The sequence below is a fragment of the Ruditapes philippinarum genome, unplaced genomic scaffold, assembly GCF_026571515.1.
Source record: "Ruditapes philippinarum isolate M1 unplaced genomic scaffold, ASM2657151v2 ctg3405_1_1_1_1, whole genome shotgun sequence".
NCBI lineage: Eukaryota > Metazoa > Mollusca > Bivalvia > Venerida > Veneridae > Ruditapes > Ruditapes philippinarum.
Window position 1 is genome coordinate 168186 of NW_026865921.1, and position 27016 is coordinate 195201.

Consider the following 27016-nt stretch of genomic DNA (forward strand, 5'->3'; position numbering starts at 1 on the left):
GACAAGCCATTTAGAATTAAAAAAAATGGCCAATGTTAAAGTTTCTGGGCGGCAAAGGCAACAACGAAGACAACCTGACGGTAACAAAATCTTGAAAGTTTTTTATGTTCTTGGGAAAAGGTCAAGATAAAATCAGCAGGAATACAGTAATAAACAATAAATTTCGATAAAATCAATCTTGGGGAAAAAGGTACTTAGAATTTAAGAAAAGAACATGATGACCATAAATGCCCTGAAATCGCTCACCTGTATATAGGCCCCCGGGCGGGACCAATTTTAACCCAAGGGCTTTTATTTGAATAAATTTGGTAGACACCCATTAGAAGATGTTTCCTGATAAATAAAGTTTTTACAATACATATATAGGGAAAAACAATGACCCTTCTTGGGCGGTGCCAATTTTGACCCCAGGGCTTTTATTTGTTCAAACTTGGTAGACTCTGACTAGAAGATAGTTCATACTGATAACTAAACTTTAGCTCTTTGGGTTTTTTAAAAGAAGATTTTTTATATTTTTGCTATACACATATAAGCAAAATCAATGAACCCCTGGGGCGGGGCCAATTTTAACCCAAGGGCTTTTTTTTAAACAAACTTGGTAGACACACACTAGAAGATCTTTCATGCTAAATATCTACGCTGTACCTTTTTGGGTCTTTTAAAGAGAGAAGACTTTTTAAGTTTTCATCAATATACCAATAAGGAAAATCAATCACCAATTTTTAAAGTTGACTACCAAAGGAACATTCCTGTGAAGTTTGGATGAAATTGGCTTTGTAGTTTATGAGGAAGTGTCGTTTACAGTAAAAGTTTACGGACCGCGGACGAAAAGCGATCACATAAGCTCACTATGTCACTTTGTGACAGATGAGCTAAAAATTCACAATTCAAGAAATAATTTGAATATTATTATAAATGCCAATAAAGACCAATTTTGTAGTATTTATCATCATATTTCTACTGAGTTACTAACAAAGTTATGCTATATTTGCATATTTTGACCTATGTTAGGCATTTTTTGTAGATTTTAAGTGCCCTTTATAACGTGTTATTTTACTTTCGTTGTTCGCTTGACAATTTTTTACTGTTTAATACATTTAAAAAGATTTCCTGTAGAAATTAGCAAGAGTCTTGAGGCATGCCGCATTAAACTGGAAAGGTCCATTATCAGTGTTTCTGTCAAGTACAGTACATTTCTCAATACCGGTGTCATTTTTCTCTCAGTCGGTATCATTTTTCCCTCAGTCAGTATCATTCTTCCCTTGGTGGCACCACTTGCTTCTACCAGTGGTATACAGCATGATAACACTGCACCTATATATGCAATTTTGTCTGGCTCTGGTGTTTGCAAAGGCTAATCACTTTCGGTTTCAGCAGGTGAATTTATTAATAGGTTTACATCAACCTTAACAATGCCAAATGATAATGATCTCGAAGGCATGTATGAAGTTACGAGAAAATATCTAAAGTTGTTAATGAGATATGATGTTGTACAAGATAATGTATGTAAAACTTTAACCAAAGTGATACACAGATGCCTGGTTAAGTACGCTAGCACTACTGCTCTTCAAATAATCAAGCAAAAAAAAATGATTCAAAATCTATAAATTATATACATATTTATTTTCACAAACACTCCTTTTTATCTATAATTTATAAAACAATATACACACAAGTCACAATCACAAAACAAGCTTACCAGAAGCACTAAACACCTATACATTTCTAACATTCACAAAATTCCTTACTCTATGTCCTAATTTCATAAACACAAACATTTAACTGTTCTGAGACAAACTTTAATAGTAAACTCTGAATTTTCGCCACTAAATTTTTAGTCCTGGAACATTTTAACAACTGATTTGAAACCGCGGCCTAGACTATAATATACAAAATGTGTGCAGTATCTGAGAAAAACTGAAACGTTTGATAACATTTTTATGCAATAAAAAATCGGAAAAGAAAAATAAACTTCAACTTCTTAAAAAAACAACATATATTCAACGTTATTCATATCTTTACAATATCTGAGATCTTAATGTGTATAAAAAGCTTCTCCAATCCCTCCCCTACGATAAAAAATGCAAAGTATATCATTGTAACAATGTTTAGCTAAATATTAAAGGTTTGTTGAGGAAGAACAGAGGAAATTTTGAAAAATGTGCAGAGAAAATTTGTAAGGTTTAAAGTCGCATCAACACTGTTAAAGTAATATGGTCACTTTCCAGCTTTTACTGGTGGAGGAAGACATCAGATTTCCTGTCCCTGTATTATTTCAGGCACAAGCAGGTACCTGACGAGTGCCATCAACCCTTCCAAAGTTGATCAGCAACCTTATATAGAAATCAAAAGTCCCTGACGGGATTCCAACCCAAATGAGTGATGGACAACTATTTTAAAGTAGGCAATCTTAACCAATCAGCTACAGAGCATGACTAAATCAGCCAACAACTAGTTGTTTTTTAAATGAACCCGGAAGCATAAAAACTGCAAGGTTTTGATATTTTCAAGCGTGTATTTGCATCAGTAAAAATCCCTATCCCTATATCAACTGGAGAAACACTTTTAAAATATGGAATTGTTGCAAAAGTTGAAAATGAAATTTGAGTCCCAATCACCCATTAAATAACAGTCGATCTGAAAACAATCATATCACAAAATAAACGGCAAACAAAACGAGCAATAAAAGCAAGCAGTAAAAAAACAAACAAGGAAACATTCATTTCCATAGAAGAAGTCAGTTATTTCACAAAAGATGAAGGGAGGCATTGTAACAAATGGAGTAACAGAATATCTATATTTATATCTTCATAAAAAATACTGAAAACAAATGCAAACCTATGTGATATACATGTATATATTTTAAGCATTTTTTTTTGTCCTCAATTAACAATATACTCAAAACTAGTGATTATTAATTAATAAATCAATCAATTTCAATGAGGTTATTAATCAATTAAGAATATGCAATCAGAACACGTATATTTCATTGATCAGTAATGTGCACAGAATAATATAAAGATAAAATAAGTTCAATAAAGACAGACATATGAACATCCTGGTAACTATAACCTATTGAATCTAATTTACGGGTAGTAAAAAAAAACAAGTAAAATACATGCAAGTAAACTCAATCTCAAACATTTTGATAATACCCAAAATTTTAATGGCAGTTTCGTATATGAACTTAGAGCACTTTTCTAATTTTATATAATAAAAAAATTACATAGAAAATGAAAAGCTCTGGTGTAACAGGTACATGCTTTCTAATGTATAGTTTGTTTTTGTCATGACTTTTCAATTTTATAATGATCGTAGCTATAGGTAACAAGTATAGAAGACAGTATGGATGTAAGGTCTGTCAATATTTCTTCACCTTAGTGCAGTAACGGGTTAACTCCTATTAAACTATGTAAGGAGTTCACCCGTTACTGCACTAAGGGAAATGGCATACACAAGGAATAGGCAACGATCCTGTCTATGGATGCAATAATATGGAAAATGTCAAACTTCTGTTCAATATTCATAGGAAAATGATAAAAAAAATTAATACACAGGTATAAACTTATTATAAAGATACATAAAAGGCCAAACATTTCTTTAGCTAGCTACGATTAACTTATTTCATCAATATATTCTTTATATAAAAGTGTAAAAAAAATGGGAAATAAAGTGTAATAAATACTTAGTAATAAGAATGGTGAAAGGGGAGGGATCTTCCAATTGAAAATATGAAAGGAGGCGCTATGAAATAAAGTGATCAAATATAATTATCTTAATGATTACATGATGGTTTGAAATGGTTACCAGAAATGTTGTAAAATTCACAATGAAAAACGGGAGGAAAAAAGCAAATTTTTCCACATTTCAATGTTTACTCATGATATTAAATTTCAATGCACCTACATATTATATCTCAAATGATGAACAGGTAAAATAATTAACATATCATTACAATGATGACCAACAAGAAGCTCTTTGATGTTTTTACACATATAGATATGTTTATGAAAAAAATCTCAAACTCTGTGATTAAAATGCAGATTATTAAACCCTATCACCCATGCGAAACAATTTTAATCTTGGGCCATGGACAAATAACGACTCAAATGGAGAAGAATTACAATTAGTCTTGATTATATAAGAGAAAAAAATAAACAAAAAGAGTAAAATATTAGCATGATTTCACACACATTCAACACACTATATCTTTATCAAAGATGATGATTTTTTTTACAATATCAAAAAGAAAATATAGCCACAATAATGCAAAAGAAATAAAAGTTCTTGAAACATCCGTGGAATATCCCAGTACAATAAGTAACAACATTTCCTAACACCATTCGAATGAAACTTTTTCTATTCGGGATATCCATTCTTCTATCTTCTCGCTGAATTAACACAAAAACACTTTTCCCAACATCGCGGTCAGATTTTTCTTTCTCAAAAAAAAGGAACTTTTCCTCTATAATGTCTTTGCACCGAACTCTTCTCGGTTCATTTCTTCATACTGCCGTTTCTTTTTTTCCTAACTTAAAACACGATTTCTTTGTTTACACAAGAAATAAACTTTTATTGTCACACTTGATTTAGAATACTTTAGTATAATTTCATGATTTCGGTTTTTTTTTTCATCTAATTTTTTTTCACTATTTCATTAAAAGCACAGTTTTTTCAGTTTGTTTTAATCACTTTACATAAATATATATAGTCAACATATAAGTCAATGTCTAAAACTAAAAATACAACTTATTTCTGTTCATTTTTTTGTCCATCGGGTAGCGGGTTTTTTAACAATTTTTTTTAAAGTTAATGTAAAAATAATACAATGTTTAAAGTATATATATATAATATAAAGTTTCACAACATGCAATATTTAATATAAAAAAACTGTCAACTTAAGCTTTATTTCACAGATCTAAACGGCTAAAATAAAAACCTGTCACATTTTCAAAATATTTTTTTGATTTTTTGTTTCATTTTTCTCAACTAAAGACATAAGCATGCATTATTTCAGAATATGTACTCCATACAGAATCAACACTAGCAACTTTTTTTTTCTTCTCTAAATTATGTACAAATTCTCTGCACCTATGTACGAACATCTATGTAAGCATCCCGTCTCCGTGGGGATATACACGTATATTTCTAGTCTTCTTCCTCGTCGGACTCGACCTCTGCTTGCTCCAGCCATGTCAGCCAATTATTCACCTAATTATAAAGTAAAAATCAGAGTTAAAAGCTTTCAGTAATAACCTTCAAACAATATATCTAAACATTACACCAAGTATCTATACATTACACCAAGCGATTGTATGCTATCCTATATATCTACAGCTTTAGCTCGTAACCTGCTGCGACTGAAAGTGACTTGCCTTTCCAAATAATATACATCAAGACCAGCCTGTACCACCGTGTATTCTGACAAGGCTCTATACTGTTGGTAGCCAAATTTTGGTATTTTCAAATTTAAATCCTTAAAGTTACAAATTCATAACTTGGCAAATTCATAACATAAATTAAGCAGGTTAGTTAATACCAATTTGTCGGACAACTTTAAGGTTCCTCAAACCAAAAACAGTCAAAATTTAATTAGAAAATTACCAGCTTTAAATCTCACGTTTAGTAAAATTTAATTTGAATATTTCTAACTATTTAGGCTATTTTGAATAACAAATCATGCTTGGATTAACACATCTCACATCCTTAAAATCAAGTTCTTTATTTATCTTTGATTTACTTTATCACCATTGTTTCATCACATTGCTTCTAATATTTACAATATTACAAAAATTCAGATAATTCAATTGTACAATAAAATAAATTACCTGGAAGAGTGCTTTCCCTTTACCTGGGTACTCATCATTCACTTCTTCCTTCCACTTGAGAAAAACTTCCTCGTCAACAACTTCCATATCATATAGGTCCATAAACAATCGCAACATCATTCCTGTATCAACAATCATTTCATATTGATTTGTTTTAACCCTAACCATTCATATAGAGTTGCTACAAATATAGACAAACCAGTCTGAAATCAATGCCGTCGGCCTGGGCTGTATACTACTGGCAAACTTACTTAAAATTTCCGTCTTAACATTCCTTAAAATTGATATGGACAGTTCCAAAAAAAAGGAAGTGGGACAAGTCCATTTAAGAAATTCAGCAAGTTAAAGGTCAAGCCAGTGGCTGTAGCCGTTCAAACGAGCTGGTCATTTGAATTTTCAGACACTTGGTTATTTACAAACCTCTTGGCAGTGACCATCATACATTCTTTCTTATCACCATAGCATTGGTACAAACATTTCAAATGTCACCAGGGATCATGATTTACCCCCTGTATAAAGCAAAGCAAACCTTTATGCCACTTTCATGTCAAGGTTTTTATACAATTGGCTACCTAATTCCAACATTCTTAACATAATAACCACTAACTTCAAGAATGGACAGTTTCAGATAACAAGAGCTGTCGGTAGGACAGCAACGCTCGACTATTCTTAGTGCTTGATAGTAAAAAAAATGGCTGATACAGTTACCTCCTCCTGTCTACAGGTTGGGGTCATGAGGGTGAACAAGTGTGCAAAGTTTCAAAGCCATATGTCAATGGACTTTGAAAATATTTAAACTATTACAAAAACTTTAACGTAAATTCTAAGTCGAAAAAGGGGCATAATTCAGTCAAAATGCTTAATAGAGTTACCTCTTCCTGTCTACAGGTTGGGGTCATGATGGTGAACAAGTGTGCAAAGTTTCAAAGCCATATGTCAATGGACTTTGAAAATATTTGAACTATTACAAAAACTTTAACGTAAATTCTAAGTCGAAAAAGGGGCATAATTCTGTCAAAATGCTTGATAGAGTTACCTCCTCCTGTTTACAGGTTGGGGTCATGATGTTGAACAAGTGTGCAAAGTTTCAAAGCCATATGTCAATGGACTTTGAAAATATTTAAACTATTACAAAAACTTTAACGTAAATTCTAAGTCGAAAAAGGGGCATAATTCAGTCAAAATGCTTAATACAGTTACCTCCTCCTGTCTACAGGTTGGGGTCATGATGGTGAACAAGTGTGCAAAGTTTCAAAGCCATATGTCAATGGACTTTGAAAATATTTGAACTATTACAAAAACTTTAACGTAAATTCTAAGTCGAAAAAGGGGCATAATTCTGTCAAAATGCTTGATAGAGTTACCTCCTCCTGTCTACAGGTTCGGGTCATGATGGTGAACAAGTGTGCAAAGTTTCAAAGCCATATGTCAATGGACTTTGAACATATTTGAACTATTACAAAAACTTTAACATAAGTGGTTACGCCGACGCCGACGCTCGGGTGACTGCAATAGCTCTACTTATTCTTATCGAATAGTCGAGCTAAAAACCAATACGTTAGCATTACATCTTTGAGCCAATTGTTTGACATGTTGGGTTTTAAGTGATACTGACACTTTTATTGTCATATGGTGACACCAGTACTTTGTGGTTGTTGTTGTGTTATATGTCGCATCAACATAGTATAGGTCATACGGCAATTTTCCAGCTTTACTGGTGGAGTAAGACCTCAAGTGCCTGCCCTTGCATTATTTCAGGTACGAACGGGTACCTGAGTAGAATCATTGATGTTCCGTAAGCTAGCTAGCTTGATAGCTTCCTCACATGAAAGAATACAAAGTCCCTGTCAGGATTCGAACCCACAGCTGTGAGAAGCAAGTGGTTTGAAGTCAATGACCTTAACCACTCAGCCACAGATGCCGCCCCCGGTGTACTAGTAGAGGAATAGCTCAGCTTATGAATAACTCAGCTTCTCCTTCATGCACCGACTTTCTGTAAGCAAGCTGAATAGCTTCATTATTGAAAGCTTACGGAAGATAAGTGTTTCAACTTAAATGCCCTCTTATGCCTGAAATTTAGCACATTGGGTATAAGGGGCAGATAAAAACGTAGCACAGGGAGAGTTACAAACCTTTAGGGTAGTTATTATTGTAACAGAAGACTTGAGCAGCATATAAACTGTGCATCTGAAGGCCTGTATTCTCCTGAACAAACTTCTGGACAACATCCTGATACAAAACAAAGTTATAAATACATTAACTGCTGCATATAACACATGATAACACTATCATTATATATACTGAAGTCTACTAATGTGCTACTGAAGTACTAATAATATTTAGTAATAGGACACCATACTGGTTAGTTCCAGACGAAGCGGACTCCAGAGATTCAAATAAACTTCAAACTTTCTTTACAGTCAGGTTTGTTCGTTTGTTTTATATGTTGTTGTTTTTTTTCAGCCAAATCTAACACATAATATTGGTCTTTTCTCATCAGCTGATCCATCTAACAGACTTTCCTGGACAACTAACCAATAATGTAAATTTCTCTGCAGTTGTTCGGCTACTTATCATATATGATTTCTGAATCAGCAACAAGAGACAAATGTGCATTAGACTCAATGTCATGTGGATATTACACCTCACCTTGGATCTGGGGATCAAGCCAGCAATCAATAGATTACTAATGCAATTCTCTCCCTATTGAGCTACGCTTGTAGACTAGCTAGTCTTCTTTGGGATTGGAATAATAACTTGTAAATGAATAAAATAATTTATATATTTTTAAAGAACGATATATTTTACCTTCATTTCATCTAGGAGCTGTTTCTCTTTCTCCTGCAGTGTCTTACTAGGGTTACTTTTAGGATCGCATCCTTCACCTAGCGTACTCTCCGAGGTCACGTAACGTAACACACTGTAATACAGCGAACAGAAAATGTACATGTAAAAATTCAATACAAATTTTTGATAGTTTGTTTGTTTGATTGGGTTTTATGTCACACCAACACAGTATAGGTCATATGGCGATGTTCCAGCTTAACTGGTGGAGGAAGACGACAGGTGCCTTTCCGTGCATTATTTCAGGCAAGAACGGGCACTTAAGTAGAACCACCAACGTTCTGTAAGACTGATTTTTGTTCCATCACCTCAGTGGTCGACTTAATTAACTGCTTCATTATCTATTTGCACTGTATTATTTTTCCCCCATATGTTCTTATCAGTAATTCAAAGGTTATGTGGCAACATTTTACAGTCGCAGTTTAACATTAGATGCCTCTCTGTGCATTATTGTATATCGAACTATCGTCACACTAAATTGTTTCTGACATTGTTTGATTAAAACTAACCTTGTAGTGAGAACATTAATGAACGCTGGAGTATGATGAAGGTCAGTACTGACTGTCTCCTTGATCCACTTGAACAAGGCAGTTGCCGATGGCTCAGCCTGTATCTGTTTCCATAATTCGGACTGTACACGCAGCAAGGGAAACATAAAACTTAATCCTCGTTCCTCCAGTATCTCCATCATTCTCTCCTTGCTTCTATCTACTTCTACAATATTACCATAAAAAATATTGTTACATTTTTTTTTTAAATTAAATTAATGATTATGGAAAGAGGATCTTAAGTTTGTTTTCACCATTTTTATCACATACCGGTGTTGATTTTGCGACTCCATAAAAACGGTATTGCACGTCCATGCATGTATTTTGTGTATTATTCAACTTGTTCAATAAATTCAGTATTAAACTTACACTCATTCAATATCCTCTACTTCAAAATATTCTCTGAATAAACCATGGACTGACAAATCCAAAACACAATTTCTAGTGGGTAACTTTTTAACTTAACAATGGACTTTAAGGATAAGTCAAATTCACAAATTCACTTGGAAATGACAAATTTATGATATTTTAATCCTTGACTTGCTGGAACCTTAAGTGGTTATCCTCTGCCACCAGTATAGAGCCACGCCAGCCTGCACTACAATAAATCTGACCAGAATCTTTACTGATACAAGCTCAGTGTTAGTAATCCGATACTGAAATCCCTGTAAATGGATTGTTCTGAATTCAAAGCGGAGTAAACCATTGCAAAAATTCAGCAGGTGAAGGGTTGATGCAGGACAGGTCTATTGCATAAATCAGTGGGGAAATAAACATTCAACTTACCAGGGAGCATATTCTGTAGATCCATTTTACTCTCATTAAACACATTGACAACCCAGTCTTTATCTTTCTGTTTCAACATCTGCTGCAGACAGAGAAGAAACAAGGGGTAATACGTTCCTTGTTCCATCGGCTCTGCCAGCTCTTGTAATGTAACAATGCTCTCTGTGACTCCGAAAGCCCCAAACCTCGCGACGTACGTCTTGATCAGTGGTACATCTGACTCCATACCTGCCATCTGTTCTAATACTGACCTATAACCCTACACAGATAAAGATAATGCATTATAGCAACTGGTAGTGCATTAACTTCAGAAATAGTCCGCAAAGGACAAATTTGAAAGGTTGTGTAGATATCAGTGCAGATGTATAAGTGCATCAATTTAGCCCTTTTCATGCATGAATTTTTTTTTACTTGTGTACAAATTTGATTCCTAAAGAACTCTGCTATTTTGTCTTTACTGAAAAATGTCCTTACTGATGTGGAGTTGGTTATGATAAAAATATCTGGTTTGTACAAGGTTTCAATTACTGTTCAATAACTAATATCAATTGTTACATATGAACATATAATGTTAGCTTAAATATATAACCAACCATAAATACACACTTTACTTATAATACAACAATTCTAAAATACAAGCAAACTCAAGCATGCACAATTATTATTTGTCTGGTTTATACGCTGATTTGAACACATTTTTATCATAACTTGGTGGTTTGCACAAAAAAGTTTTCCCGGAAAACTAACCTGTTAACCCTTTACCTCATATATACGCGAAACAACGCACTTTCGACCCCCCCCCTTTTTTAGGCCTCAAATAGTGAAAAAAATGTCCTATTTGGGCCCCCAACATAAGTTTTCGTTTGAGAAATGTTGCTAAAAAAATTGAGCACTTTTTCGGCGCCGCCCCCCATCCAAAAGATACATCAGGGGGTTGCCAGAAGGGGGATGTGCCCCCTTCTGTTAGGGGGGTTTGAAGGGGGGCGGAGTCCCCCTCATCGCCAAGAAAATTTTGGACTTGTGAGAGGCTAAAAATGACCCAGGTCGATCATAATGTAATGTTTAACCAACGCTGAAAAGCCTTTGACTCTATCTCAATCCCTTGAGCAGTTACAGCACTTTGAAATAAATTTTGATGGAAAAAATCGAGGCAAAATAGTGATTTTTGGCAATTTTGAGATGTCCCCTCGTTGCCATGGTAACAGGAAATTTAAGACTGAGCATGTCGTTACAAAGGCAATGGTCCAGTCAACATTGGTGCCAAGTTTGATTAGTATTGAAGCATTTTTCATAGTTTCATAGCAGTTTGAACTTGTAACAGGAGGCTTTTCAGTGAAAACGGCCATTTTTCACAATATGCTCATGGGGGAAAGGGTTAAGTAATTATCAATTTGATTTCTGAATCAGTGACGAGAGACGAATGGATTTCACTCAATGTCCTATATTAATTGTCACAGAGAAATTGTGCCTCGTCCAAGGATCGGGTCACTGACCGCTGAATTATGATGCCTTTTGTTTTGGCCCAAGTGTACGAATCCCATTATATGAGTATCAAAGGATGACTTTGTTTTTGAGCTTTATGCTTTTTTATTCTGATATTTTTCCAATAGATTTAAATCAAGTTTAAGGCAGATAATCAGAATCAAGTTGAAACTTACGTCCATAAAATGACTGGATGTTATCAGGTTCTCGGACTTTAATGCCACTACCAACTTCATTACATTCTCCCGATCTGTATCTATAAATAGAATGATAAAACCGTAAAAATTAAAATAACAAACCTATGCTTAATTATATATGCAATTTAATTATACCTCTACCGGTTTCACAATATAACATCATCAGGAGGATAATGAAAATATAGATATAGGCCTCAAACTCAGTGCCGAATTGCAAAGATATCTTTAAATACTTGCTACCACTTCTGTTAAAGCTGCACGCCTCCAGATCAGCGAAAATATTTCAATAAAATCAAACCTGTGAAAAATGTACTTAGATTTTAGGAAAAGTGTAAAGATTCAAAGTTCTAGTAATAATTTACATGTTATGTGCGATTAATGACCGATTTTTCAGTTTTTATAACTATATTTCTACTGCGGTACTAACGCAGTAAGGGCTATTTTTGCATATTTTGTCCTCTTTTAAGTAATTTACGTGAATTGCAAGTGGCATTGATATTGTATAAATTGCTTCCTTTTGGTTATTTCACTGAATAATACTTTTAAACACATTTTCAAAATTTTCATGAAAATTAGCATGAATCTGGAGGCGTGCTGCTTTAACTCATTTAATGTTGTTGTTGTTTTTATTTCCTGTAGTGTGGGACATTTGACCGCACATTTATTTATGTGAATAGAATTATATATATCAAACACTGTATCTATAAATAGAATAAAATAATGTTACACTGTATCTATAAATAGAATCATTTATCACACTATATGTATAAATAGAATTATGTCTTACACTCTGTATCTATAAAAGATATGATTATATTTAAGACAGTAAGTATGTAACACTGTATTTATAAATAGAAATCATATAAGACTGTATATATAAATAGAACTGTATCTATATTTAAACAATATATATAACACATTAAATGTAAATAGAGATCATAAATCCCTCCCTGAATCTATTAATAGAATGGTTTTTCTGGGTTTTACTTCGGACTAACACAGTATAGGCCAAATGGCGACTTTCCAGTTTTACTGGTGGAGTAAGACCTAAGATGCCCTTCCGTGCATTGTTTAAAGGAACAAACAATACAAATAGAATATTATGTAAAACACTGTATCTATCAACAGAATTAAATACAAGATTATGTTTCAGTACACTATGTACACATCATTTTCAATAATAACTGTATGTTTGTATACCCATATTCCCTTTTCATCTTCATACTATCTAACCTATTATTCCAAATTCTGCATTCAATCTAGGTGGGTTATTTTTTAATGTAAAATGCTGGTTGACAATGCATTCAATTTTCAATCACATTTAACAAGGCAAAGTACAAAACAAATCATGGTATAAAAACTTACTTAATATAGTGTGCAACTCTGTTTTTAAATTTAAACACACAGAGGGGAGTGGTGGCTAATGGTTAAGGTGTCAGCCTCTCAACCCAAGGATCATGGGTTTGAGCCCTACTTGGGTCACAACCATGTTGCTTCACATAACACCAATACTGGTTGGTTCCAGGAAGCGGACTCAGAAGTGATTAATATAAGTTGCAAGTACTTGTTTTGCAATCGAGCTGAAATATGTTAAAAAACTAAACATACATCAAGTAGAACCACAAGACTCTGTACAGACAGTTTAACAAAGTGTAAAAAAAGAAACATATAAACATACCTGACTTATCTACTGTGCTAATCATCATATCTGTAAGCATTTCTGGCATGAACCTGTAAAATAAATATAAATCCTCGTTACATCATGGACACTAACAACCAATCAGAAATAAGCTAAAATTCCTTCCAACCAATCAGAAATAAGCTAAAACTCCGTCCAACCAATCAGAAATAAGCTAAAATTCCTTCCAACCAATCAGAAATAAGCTAAAACTCCGTCCAACCAATCAGAAATAAGCTAAAATTCCTTCAAATGAATTATGTTTACCTTTCATAATAGATGACCAAAACACTTCTCATTAAACATCTTCAATAACAATTTATGCCTAATTCTTAAATTTATGACTTTTTCAAAATTATAGCAAAGTTTAAGGAATACTATCCACCAATATAAATGTGATGAAAGAGTATCTCCCTGAAACTTACTTCTTTGGTGGGTTCAACTCTTTAATTGTTGTAAGAGACTCCTGTAAAGACCCGCCTTCCAAATAATCATCCAATGTACTTTTCTGAAACATAAAATAATACACTTCTTTTTCATAATAGCACTTAGTAAACATGTTATGTAAAATTTTTGAATTGTAGGCATTTTAATAGGAACAGCAAAACCAGATTTTGACCTACTTGTCTGCTTTGCCTGCAGCATTCATTTAACTTGAATGTATGACATTTATAAATTAAATTATGGCAAATTTCACTTCTCCGTTATGTGATTTTTTTGCCCGTGATTAACCATTCCTCAAGGAATTTTTGTACTGGAAAGAGGATTTTTGACTATCAGACTGTGTATTGTTCTGGTGAGATGTTTTGATAGGCAACAAACAGCCAACAACTCTGTTAAGTCAAGTCACTAGCCCTGCATTGTCATCAAGGGGCAAGTTATGAGGTTCACTCTGTTCAAACTGATCTTTCAGGGTGAAAAAATACCTTATGGCATGCAGCAAAATGGTTTTTTTTGGTGGTTTTATAGACCAAAAGGAGATCAAAGAAAAACAATGTCAAATCGAGCAGTCATATTTCACTGATGTGTAAAATATCCAACACTAGAGTGGTTGCAAAAGAAAGTCACTGTCACTTCTAACATACATTTTCAGTATGACACCACTATAATCCAGATATGCCATGTAAAAGATGCCACAATGTCAACTACAGGAAATAAACCTCTGGACCTGAGACTTAAACTACTACCCAGTCAAAAGTTACTTTTACACAAAATTTGAATTGACATACAGTAATCAGCATTTTGTAAAAAGATGTTAGATGAAGGAAATAAAGATATCTTTCTTCAAACTCACCACTGTTTTCTTTATTTCATCTTTGTTAGGCTGTGGAGACTTTTTCTTTGGGGGATTCAATTTTTCTTTAGGTACCTCTTTTATTGTCACAGCAGCCTATAATTAACAATGAGTTATAAAACAGACTCAAACATAGTAATGATTTATTTTTCAAGACTCAAAATTGTAAGAACACGAGTACATTTTTGTTTTATTGTAATGTAAAAAGTCACAATAATCTTGTATGGAAATCATAATTTTTCAAAACTCTCAATATAATGAATATACATCAACCTGTCTTACTTTTTTATAACTTTCCACTAGGAAATTGCATGCACATTACTGAAACCATTCTTCCATAGGCAAATAAATGTGAAAAGTTGTAAAAGTCATGCACAGATGTATATATACATATACAGGACTTACTTGTTTAGCCAACAACGGGTTCAGGTTATTCACCCTCTGATCCATCATAGACGAGTTCCCCGTCATCAACGGTGAACCTGAACTAGGTGCCGCCTGTGCCGACTTGGGCAACATGGTGGGCACACTGGGTCGCAGGGCAGTTGTAAAGTTGCGGTTGGGTCTGAGACTGATTTCCTCGTGTTTAGGTAGCGGAGGGGGAGGTACAGCTGTGTTGGGTAGAGGTATAGGCATCTGCCCGTCCTGTACCATCATCATGGCTTGTTGTTGTGAGGGAGGGGGCGGAGCTTGCTGTTGTTGCTGTAACTGTTGCTGTTGTAACTTGGCGAGTCGAGGAGGTAGATTGCCTACACATGATAACACAAATGTCAAAATTACTATAAAAGAATAACTACTATCAATAAATGCACTCAACTTTATGTAAAATAAACCCATTATAAAATCTGTTTTGACGCGTCAAATTTCAACTAATCCGTTGAATCATTTACATGAAACATCAGAGCATCTTCAATGCTCAATTGAAGTACTATGTACCTCTTTTTCACATCCCAAAGATACAAGATATGTAAATAATACAAATGATCAGACAAAATCAGTAAAAATGTTTCCAGCTGATTTCGTCATATAATATTTGTTGTATACAGCAATGACCTCAGTCAATTTTTTTTACATACTGAAAGTAGCCCCTGACCTTTACGTAAAACATTTTCAGAGTACACATAAACCATTATAATAAATTCAAGTCCTATATCTCAGTATAAAAATATAACAAAATCTTAGACATTTCAGTGAAAGATTTTTCTCTAGTGCTATACTCTTAACATATTGACCTTGACCAAACTTAGAAATGAATTCAGCCTTGGGAATTGCCAGAGACTTAACTTGAACAAATCTGGACTGCATGAGGACATACTGACCTTGTCCAAACTCAGAAATGAAGACAGTCAGAGTTTTAACTTGTACGACTCCAGACTGCACGAGGTACAAAATATTTATTTTCAAAATTAATGGATACTTACTAGGTTTCTTCTGCTGGAACTGTTGCTGCCCCACTGGTGACCCCTGCTGTTGTTGACCTTGTTGCTGGGGCGACAGACGACCCCCTTGTTGCTGCTGATTCTGAAAGTTGTGTCTCTGTGACCTTGGCGACCCACCACCTCCACCGTCAGTGGGTGGCGGCCGTTTCTGATAATTGTTATAACCTGGGTTGTGCTGGTTATTTCTGGTTTTATTGTTATAGTTCGGGATATACCCATCCATCTGTATAACGCCTGGACCAGTACCTAATCCCCCTACAATTATTAGAAATTCAAAAAAATAAAATCATAGTTATCAAGTAATACACACTATTATCAAGTTTACACTTTAAAAGCAAAAAGACTTTACCTTCCACTAACTGAAGGCATGAATAAGTACTCAAAATAGATCATTTTTCAAGATCAAGATTTATTTTTTGAAATTAGAAACTTTTAAAAAATATGATACTGTAATTATCTAAATTTTGTTTGGGGTCACATGGCGACTTCCCAGCTAAACTGGTGGATAAAGACCTGGGGTGCCCCTTTGAATAGCGTAAACAAGCAGGCACTGGAGTAGAACCAACGACTTTCTACAGTAAGCTAGCTTGACTGCCTCCTTACACAATTGAATCTGATGTCCCTGACATAAACAAACACACAGCAAATGTGGGGCAAATGTTTTGATATCATACCCATTATCCCTGTTGGCGGCATGCCAAAAAAGTCACCAAAAGATCCCGTAGGTCCTGTTGGCGCAACACCTGGCTTCCAGGGTGCCCCCAGACTACCATTCATCTGTGTAGGAGGTCTCGGACCTCCCGTTCTGTTCTGCTGCGGAATATATACACCCGTCTCCTGAATTGTTGAAATTTTCTTATTACAGTCAAATCAATTTTTTATTATAACAACATCAGCCTAATCTTGTAAAATGCTTAACTAAATAACAAGCCTTTGAATGTCTTTTGTTCGTCCAAAATGAAAGTCTAAGTTAAAACTACATTTCCCAAGAAAATAGAAATACAATAACATCAGCCATTAAAGAAATATTCATATTTAGAATGAAAATATTTTGACAAAAGTCATTGTGAATGTATACTGAATTGTGTTTCTATAATTAAAGAATAATTGACCATGTTCCCATAGACAACTATCACGAAATCTAAATGCTCTAACCTGACCCATGTGGGTCAGGTTAGGAAACCAACATTTTTTTCTTTATATGGAGAAAATTTGTGTTCCCTAGACTGCTTAGTGCATTCATTTAATGATAATTTATAGAATATAGGATGATATATATACGAAGATATGAAAATTTTGCATGTGTCTCCCTTTAAAGCAATTTGCGTTTGTTAACATAAAACTTACATCAGCAGCTTCTTGTCTAATCTGTGTGATTGTTTTTGGACCTTCCCACCCTGTATGTCTATTCTTCCACTGAAAAACAAAAACAATTATACAATAATACGGCTCAGAATTTGCCATTCCTGGCGTTCATAAACAACAATATAGATTTTTGAGATCCAAAGACAAATTTACAAATTTCTACGTCTACAGGGTTATACATGTATAAATTATTTAGAGAAAGATCTATGGACAACATTAATTATTTCAGAACTTTGAAGATTTAATTTGTAAGTTTTGAGATCCATCGGGCAGGAAACTGACTTTTACAAAGTCCATACGAGGTTCATAGGTAGCTGTATATGGATTATATTACAATTTATTACAATTTCTATCTTATTACAATTTAACAGGCATTTAAAACACAGATTTTTAGAATTCCATTCACCAAATTAACAATTTTGAATTCCTTGATAACTTTTCGTTACTGAGTTTACAGGAAAAGTTCTTAATCCTTTACTCGTTAGAACCAGGTTAAATACTGTATGCTGACACTTACTTTATTATCCCTAAGCTCTATAACATCCTGAAGCATAAATCTAATTCTTGACGGTAACTCGGGTATACCAGAAAACTGTTTAATTCTACTAAAATATTGATCCATCCATGCCTGTAAAGGAAAATAAGTTTAACATTGTTAAACAGTTAATATAGTGTTTCATAAATATTATAATTTATTTTCACAGTAAATTCCAAATTTGCAATAAAACTAGTCACAAATATGGGTAAACTAGCCATACAATCTGAAGTCCCATTTCGAAATATTATTTATCTTTATGACTTTTCATGTAATTTTTAAGTTTTATTATAAACTTTATTTGCTCATCAAAGGCTTTATACTTTCAAAACTTAGCAAACTAGCACTTGAAATTTAAAAAAACTAATATAGATAGTATTTCGTTGTATTGGGTCTATTCAAGGTCGGTTTGACCCAACGGTTGGGATTATACATACTTGGCTTTGGGCGTGTCAAGGCGTCGACCAACGGTTGTCATTATCTGACAGAGACACTCAAGATCTTCCGCCGACTCCTGGATGGGCAGATTCTTTTTCTTCTCAAGTAGCTGTTTAATACAGCGGTGTAAGATGCCCTCGTGTAACATCTCGAGTTTACCAAGTTCACCTGCAACAAAACAAATTTTAGTGAACAAAAAAAATACACAGAAAAAAATTATTATAACATCAGAAGTGTGGTTTGAAACCCTATATAGATCTTTTATGATTAAAGGGACTCCACTGAGGTTTTTTGACATAACGGTACTGGAAATAATTTTTTCGAGATTTATATTCCATTTGATAAAGGTCTAGAATTTCTAGATTTCTGGTCATTTGCTCACTGTTATTTCGAAAATAATCTTTTTATTTGTGAAAAATAACCAACACTTTGATGTGTTGCAAGAAAGTTTTTTGTTACTTTTCACTCAAATCAAAATATGATTCTCAATTATTCCTGAGTATATTTCTCAATTGTCTTTAGCATATCATTCTGTTTTAAGTGCCCCCTCCCCCCCAGCTTATCTATGTAAGAAAATTGATATTTATGTTCTTACACTCTTAAAAAAAAAGTGGGGTTCCTTTAAAAAAAAATTCCTATCAATTAGAAAACATTCCCACAGTTTTAATAATTTAAAAATGTTTTGTAATGTTTTGGAAAATATTAATATGTAAAATTATTTCTGAGGAAAAAATGCTGTTTTTGTTTTTATTTTACGCCCTTTTTCCCAAAAGTATTTTAGTCATAAAAGGCGGGAATTTTTCCCAACCATCGTTTCCGGGGGAGTTACAAGTTTCTAACCCCCCCATCCTCCCTGCTAAAAATAAACCCAAAAAAAATAGGGATTAAACAGAAAATTTTCCAAACTTTTTCAAAGAACATATTATAATTATTTTGAGCAAATTTGAATCTCGAAGCCCCAAGGAATAAAATTGGGACTCCACCCAATTTAACTTGGGTTTCCCCCGGGATCTTTTTCTTGGCAAGTGATACTTGTTCCCCAACCCCCCTCTTGGAAAAAATGCCTCTTTGTTTAAAAGCCGGGAATAAAAAATGAGCCAAAGGGCAAAGAAAAACCCAAAATAATGGGTTTTTCGAACAGCTAAGTCCAGACCAAACCTGGCATCCGCGCCCGTTGATCAGGGCCATGCTGTTTTGGTTTTCAGTTTTTTCTTTTCTTGTTAAAAGGGTTTGTAAGCGAACAGAATGGATCCTGATCAGACTGCACATGCACATGCAGGCTGGTCTGGATCCATGCTGGTCGCAAACCCAATATGTTGGTTTTGTCATGATTTTGTCATATATCCTTTTGATTTTAACACAACATGAACAAATATATCAAGCTAAATTGCACCCCATTTGTTTTAGTACTTATTTTCAGCGTGTTGCATTTTTAATGGTTATGTCTCATATCTAAAGGTTATGTCCCCAAAGCTAAAAAGAACCCCCCAGTGATTTTTTTTTGGGTAATAACACACACTTTTGTTCCCTTTTTTTTCAAAAAAAGGAAAAGGGTGCGGGCCAAAGTTAAAATGTTATATTTAATTTAAAATTACCATTACTGGGCCTTTGGGTCTGTTTTTTCAAAATCACTTGGGCACTTGTTTTAAAAGCAGACTCGAAAGCTAAAAAAAAGATCAGGGTTTAAAAACCCAAATTCCCTAAGTTTTACATGTAATTTTTGGGTTAGCATTAAAAAAATTCACACTCAAAACTTATCTTGTTAAAGAAAATGATACCGTTTCAACAACAAGTTTATTCACTGAAAGAAATATTGGTCATTTAAAACAAATGAACTTTATTCTGCAATAGTTTAGAAGAATTTTTTTCAAATGACCATGGGGGCATATCATTTCAAAAAGATTATTCCCTTTAAAAGACTTAGGAAAAAATTTCCCCTTTCAATTTTGATGTTGGGTTTTTAAAAATGATACCCTTGGGGACCATGCATCCTAAAATTTTCCCCTTTAAAATTTTAAAAATGGGGGGACTTTGTTTTTACAGCTTTTTTTTCTAGGGATTGGCAACAAGTTTTTAAACAAAGGGTTTAAAGGGAATAACATAAAAGGTCAATTTCCATATTTATTGGGGGCATTAAAATATGCACATGTAAAAGCAAATTAACATTTTTTGTTTTAATTATTGTAATATCGGAATGAAGGAAGCTCTTTTTATGATAAATTAGTTTTTTCCCAAAATCTCTTTGTTTGGGGTTTAAAATTTACACCCAAAACCGGGACAAGGGCATAAAGGGAAAATTTCCCGCTTTAAATGGTGGTGGAAAACCCCAGGTTCCCTTTTGGCATTAATTTTAAAGGGAGGCCGGGGGCCCGAGTAGAACCCCGGGCATTCTGTAAGCAAACTGGATAGCTTCCCCCACATGGGAAAAAATCCCCAATCGCTGTTGGATTTAAACCCCAGAGGTGAGGAGCATTTGGTTTGAAAATTTAACAACCTTAAATCACCCACAGAAACACTGCCCTAAAAAACAAAGTGTGAAATAAATGACTATCAAAGGGAAAATTCAATTTATAAAAGCAAAAATTTTTATTTTTTACCTTCAAAACCTCCTTTTTTTCCCGGGGGAAAGGAACTATAAAAAGTTTTTACAGTATGTAAAAGTGTGACCAGACTGCTTCATTTATGCATCTAGATATCAAAGTACAATATATGATAATTATTTACCGATATATTTGAGTCCTTGGGTTCAAAATTCGGTGCGTCTTCACATAGTTGATGACATAATTTGGCATACACAGAACTATATTTGGGCTCATCTAGAGCCTTTTCAAAGATCTGAAAATAATATTAATACAAAACATACAATACAGTACTATGAACATACACATGCAAGTTTTATTAGATATATCCATTTCATCGAGTTTTTAGCAAAATCCAAACTGTCATGGTCACGTTAGTTGAGAAAGACCTAAGAAATGTAAAAACCAAAAACAATTTAGTCATCAATTTTACAATTTATCATAACATTACATTTTTATTTCATTTTCAAAGCTTAAGATATTATATAAAAACTTCCTTATTTTATCAAGTACCAACAATTCCATTTGCAAGACAAGCTTTGTTAATTAGTTTCATTTTACGCCCTTTTCCCAACAGTATTTCAGTCATATAGGCCGGTAGTTTCCTAACAATCGTTCCTGGAGAGTTACACCAGTACTAGGCTACCTTCCTCCATGCTAAACTTCTAAAGCATATCCCAGGGATCAAACCCACGCCAGAGAGGTAACTGGATTAGAAGTCATTGACTCTTACCCCTCGACCACAGAGCAGGGATGCCAACAGACAATTTTGAAAAACGAGGAAAATTAAACGCGAGGGGTCATGGGGGCTGCGTAGGCCCCCATGCAGGTCCAGGGCAGAGCCCTGGTGGGGGACTCGGGGGCAAAGCCCCCAGAAGCTCCAGGGTTTTCATCCTTTTCAGATGGTCTAAAATTAATTTCCTTTTAGCTGCTTGTATCAGCATATTTTTCCATCAACTGATATTGATATTTACTGAACATTTATTTTTGACGAAATCACTCATCAATGCGGACCAGTTGTCTCGTTGATCAGATATTCACATTGACCGTGTTCTCTAAACCATTTCAAATTAAACTTATTTTTAACATTTTTGTCAAGTCTTTGATCTTCGAAGCGTTGTTGGAGTTAATTGGCTAATCGGCCGACATTTTGTTTCGATTTCTTCAACTACAGAAAGACGCTACGATTGGTCGGTTTATTTAACGCTATCGTGAATTGGCTTACTATAATAGCGACAATAACTGAACATGCCCGAAAAGCGGCACGGTCAAAATATTTATGGTACGGTCTAAACATTTACAATCCGAATCGGCGAACAATAGACGGTAGCAAACTCGGCGAAAGAGACCCCCACACACCAAATTTTCTCCTCGGATTAACATTGTTCTCAAAAGTGGTTCGAGGATCTCGAAATCCGCGGATTTCCGCGGATCCGCGGAAAATTGGCATCCCTGACAGAGGCGGTTCAACACTTTCGTAAATAAAGCAGGACAAGACAGTGATTTTTCTCCACACCAATGGAAACCTTTTGGTTATGATTCTTCCCAAAATCAAGAAACTACCGCCTCTTCCCAATTAAGTGAGAAAAACCACTGCAAGACCAATGCATGAATTTATCAGAAAGAAAGGGAAAAAAACAATTAATCAATGTACTTACCAAGAGGATTATCCCTTTAAGAATGACTTGTGATTCAATGCCTACATTTAGTAGTTCAAGGCTTAACTTATCGAATTTTTCTGGTGACAATTTATTAAGGATTCTGAAAGCAATTGATACAAAAAGACATAAATCAGTGACAACTGAATTCCAAACAATTACACTTAAGTAAATGAAATAAATACAATAGTTGTAAAGTTCTTAACTTCAAAATCCCGGATATATGATGTGAAATAAGTCAGACGATAGCAGAAATTCCATAACATTTAATTTAAAAGAAAAATACTTTCTTGTATAGATTTTTCACTATACATTTTTTTCCAACACTGAACAGGTTAAAATACATGTATAAATAAAATTTCAGCACTGTGGGATATGGCACTTACCCTCTGACCTTTCTAAAGACAGAATCGTGTTTTTCATCATGGGTGAGAACATCTCGCTTCACACTACTAGGAGGAATCCATCGCTGTGCTGTAGATGGGCTTGAGACAGATCTCTCATCCCTGAAACAGTCAATGAATTTAAGATTTTGAATTTACTGACTTGAATTCCAGTTCTGAATTTATTCCATTATATATTTAACTAAATTTTCTTAAAATTTACACTGGCCCTAACTTATTTACCCTGGCCATGGGCCACCAGGGCAAAGCTAAATTCGATGACTACTGAAAACATAAACATGTGCCATTCTATTCCATCACCATGTCTAGACCAGACTAGCTTATTTCTCCCATTATTTTGGAAAATAGTAACTTTTGTGTGTGTTTAGGGGGGGGGGGGGGGGGGGGGAGAGGGAAAATGAGCAGAAAATGAGTTTTTTAATGAATTTTTGTAAAAAAAAAAGTAAAATTTTAAAAATGGAATAAAAAAAAGAACTGACAATTATATTTTTCGCACACACACTTCTGTGAAGCAAAAACATTGCAGCTATTAACAATTGTAAAGCAAGGCTTGAGCCATGTCAGATTAGAAAGGCAAAAATTAAGTATGAGTCAAATTTAAGTCATACATATGAGAACACGTCAGAATGATAGTGGTAAAAGGCACAAGACAATTTTTTTTCTTGCTGATGTCTAAACAGTTGTAATCTATCTATCTATCTATCTATCTATCGATCTCCTTTGTTCAACTTCTTATGGGGAAGAAGACATAACAATAAATATAACACTATTTCCCCCATCAAAATCAGTCTTGACAACATTAATATCTAAATTAGCAGTCAGGAGATTGATTTTCGGGATAAAAATTTAACCTAATATACCTGGCCCCCACTTCACTGCATTCTTACACAATAAGTCACTGTCAAAAAAAAATAGTGCTTACCGTCCCCCTGCGTGTGGAGAAGTACCACCCAGGTTCTGCTTTCCGTCCAGTATGTTGCCGGTTTGGTATTTCTTCTGTGGATACTTGTGGTACAATAAAAAACAAACAACAAAAATCGTGGTTCCTATTTGATTACATCAAAATGATTTCATGCCACAATCTGAAATATAAAATATACTGTAAATTTTTCTTCTTATTATATTCTGCGTAATTCAATATTTATTATCCTTCAAGATAGACAGTAAATTTCTTATTACTTCAACTCTTTCTCTCTACAGGACGACAAGAAAGAGCATGAATGAAAGAAGTCCACCAGTGGCATCCTAGTTGCTAGAATTCAATTCCCTTTAAATTCTTTCTTTTGCGCCAGAAATATAACAAAATATTGTATTTATAAGAACCTAAAGGGTTGAAAACGGGTCTCCTAGGGATTAATGAAATAAAAAAATTGTAAGTCATAAAATTTCTAAGTTGCATTTAAACATACAGTGTTGCATCTAGGCCGCGCGATTGTGTGATTTGCACATTTTAATGAAGTCAGTGTGCGCCAAGTCGCACATCTGACAATCTTTTCAACTTAATTCAGTTTATCAACTTTTATTATTAAACTTCATCGTATCTTGAACCCTTCAGCCATGTTTGTTTTCACTAGTGGTTATGACTAAAATACGTACTAAATCGCGTGTAGCAGCTGACTGAGTCACCTCACGTGTGTTTTGTAGTATTCGTCAATATTTTATTTTTTAGGAAGTGGCTAGCCGTACGGGCCCGTACGGCTAGCCAAAAGTTCTAGCCGTACGGCCCGCCCCGAGTCACGGTACGAACTAGCCCAGGACACACTGTATTGGGCTAAGCCGTACGGCACTTTTTCAAAAATATATGGGAAAGGCCGAAAGTGCAAATAAGTTTTAATTATGAACTTTTAAGCGAGGAATTTTTTAGTCCAAGAATGTTTTTACTTTTTAGAGATTAATCGACGTGTTGGCTTACATGTAAAGAATAGTACGTACTTTGGTTATCGTCAAGAACGTCGAGAAAAAATAGCGTTGGTTGCAGTTTAAATAAACGTCAATTGAAATAGTTTACTAAGAAATTTTGATAATAATCCTTTTGTTTCATAAGTTAAATTTTTAAATTGAAAAAAAAAAAAAAAAAAAACAAAAAATTAATTGTTGTTCGGGCTCTTGATAATTGCCGTCATCGGCGTCAAATTACCGAGACGGTATGAAGTTTTGTCCATCGGTCCCTAATTAAGGAAAGTTTGCGTAATTAAATTATTTTCCTTTTCAAACGCTTTTTAAAATATTCTTTTTAATTATTTTAATTTTTATTTATTCCCCTCCGATCATTTATTTTATTCGATAAAATGTGCTTAATTAACAGATTACAAATTCCATCTTTCATTACAAAATCAAAATAAAGCAAATAAATTAAGGACGTTTATACATGCAACTTTGAGCACTTACATTTTTATTAAGATAGATTTATACAAAACGCTTACTCGGTATGTCATTTTTTGTGTTGCAAAATTTGGCGGAGCCCAATCTTATTAAAGTTTTGAACACACTAGGACAAATGCGGAGATTTGATTAAAATCGTCGTTTAAAGACACCAAATAACATATGCATTTTGGACTTCCATATAATTTTGAAAAGTGCCGTACGGCTAGCCAATACAGTGTGTCCAGACAAGTCCTACGTGACTCACGTACGGCTAGAACTTTTGGCTAGCCTTACGGGCCCGTACGGCTAGCCACTTCCTATTTTTTATACTTCCGTTTTTGAGCGGACGATAGCTGTCAAAAATGCCTGAACGTAAAATAAATGAATTCTATTCAGTATGTCATAATGTAAGGTAAATGTATGTCCCCCACATTTTTTTTCAATTGAGTGGGGGACAATCCCCCATAATTTTGAAATTCTAGGTGCAACACTGAAAATATATTTGCATGAAAATTAAGGCCCTATTTCCATATAAAAAAAAAACATTTCAAGTATCATACTTTTTATCCGAGAATGATCAACTTTAATCTACTATCAGTTTAAACTTAATCATTTAGACAAAATTTACATGCTGAAATTCATTTGACGACATGTTTGTCACAACTGAACTTGGCGAGATATTTTAACTATTTCCAGTGGAATTCTAATCATTTCATCTCAAAATATGGATCAAAGTCTATCAAAATAAGTTAAATAAACTCTCACATTCCGCTAGCAAGTGAAAACAATTGAAAACTGAATAAAAAATTTGAAGATGTTAATTACCTACAACTGGCTTTGTTCGTGATTTTTTCTCTTGTGAATTATACAACTTCCGGTTGACTCATGGGTAATGAATTTTCAAATTTTTATTCAAACTTAGTATAAATTATCGAAATATACGTATCAAAAGTATAATATTTGAATACAAATAGCAATCATATAAAATCGCAGAAATAATTTTCTATATTGGAATGCATAAAAAATGTGCTCTTAACAGGGTAAAACACCACTAAATAATGTCAATGTGTGTCAGATTGAATGAACAAACACAAAATACCTTTTCCTTAGATAAGATAAAAGATAAAGATAATCTTTATTTAAAAGTCGGTTTCAATAAAAACATATAAACATTAGCTTATATAAGGGCTATTTTCCGACAAAACTTTATCCTAATAACAATTCAAACAAACAATCTGTAATAAAAAGAAATATATAAAAGTATTAAGAAGATCAAATGTAACATTTATGAAAGACTCTGTAAAACAGTTAAGATTTATCAGCACAATATAAATGTATGGGTAAAGAAAGCATTAAATGATTAAAAAGCAAATATACATTAACAAATTCAAACCCATCACATAAAATTAAAACATCATACAAGAGTTCTTTTTATGTTACACACAACCTAAAATCAAGAAAAAGGAAATTAGAAATTTTTTTAAAAATTTTAAATTTTAAAATAAATTAAAGTAAATGATTCCCAATTTTTTTTATTTAATTTAAATATGGGGTTTAACCCTTAATTTTCCCAAAGA

At 33.9% G+C, this 27016-nt stretch overlaps 1 protein-coding gene across 1 annotated transcript; it reads right to left on the reverse strand.

Annotated features, from left to right (window-relative positions):
* Positions 1-1604: 1604 nt before the first annotated feature.
* On the reverse strand, positions 1605-24134 carry LOC132730738 (eukaryotic translation initiation factor 4 gamma 2-like; the record flags this gene model as incomplete). The annotated part of the gene is made up of 21 exons (XM_060716721.1): positions 1605-5211; positions 5829-5950; positions 7961-8057; positions 8637-8748; positions 9182-9386; positions 10007-10265; positions 11665-11744; positions 13364-13416; positions 13789-13871; positions 14658-14753; positions 15063-15410; positions 16077-16351; positions 16771-16933; positions 17444-17512; positions 17979-18089; positions 18433-18602; positions 19275-19290; positions 21159-21269; positions 22672-22774; positions 23058-23177; positions 23998-24134. Coding segments are annotated over 21 exons (2793 nt in total), but the record flags the coding sequence as incomplete, so codon positions are not given.
* Positions 24135-27016: the final 2882 nt, after the last annotated feature.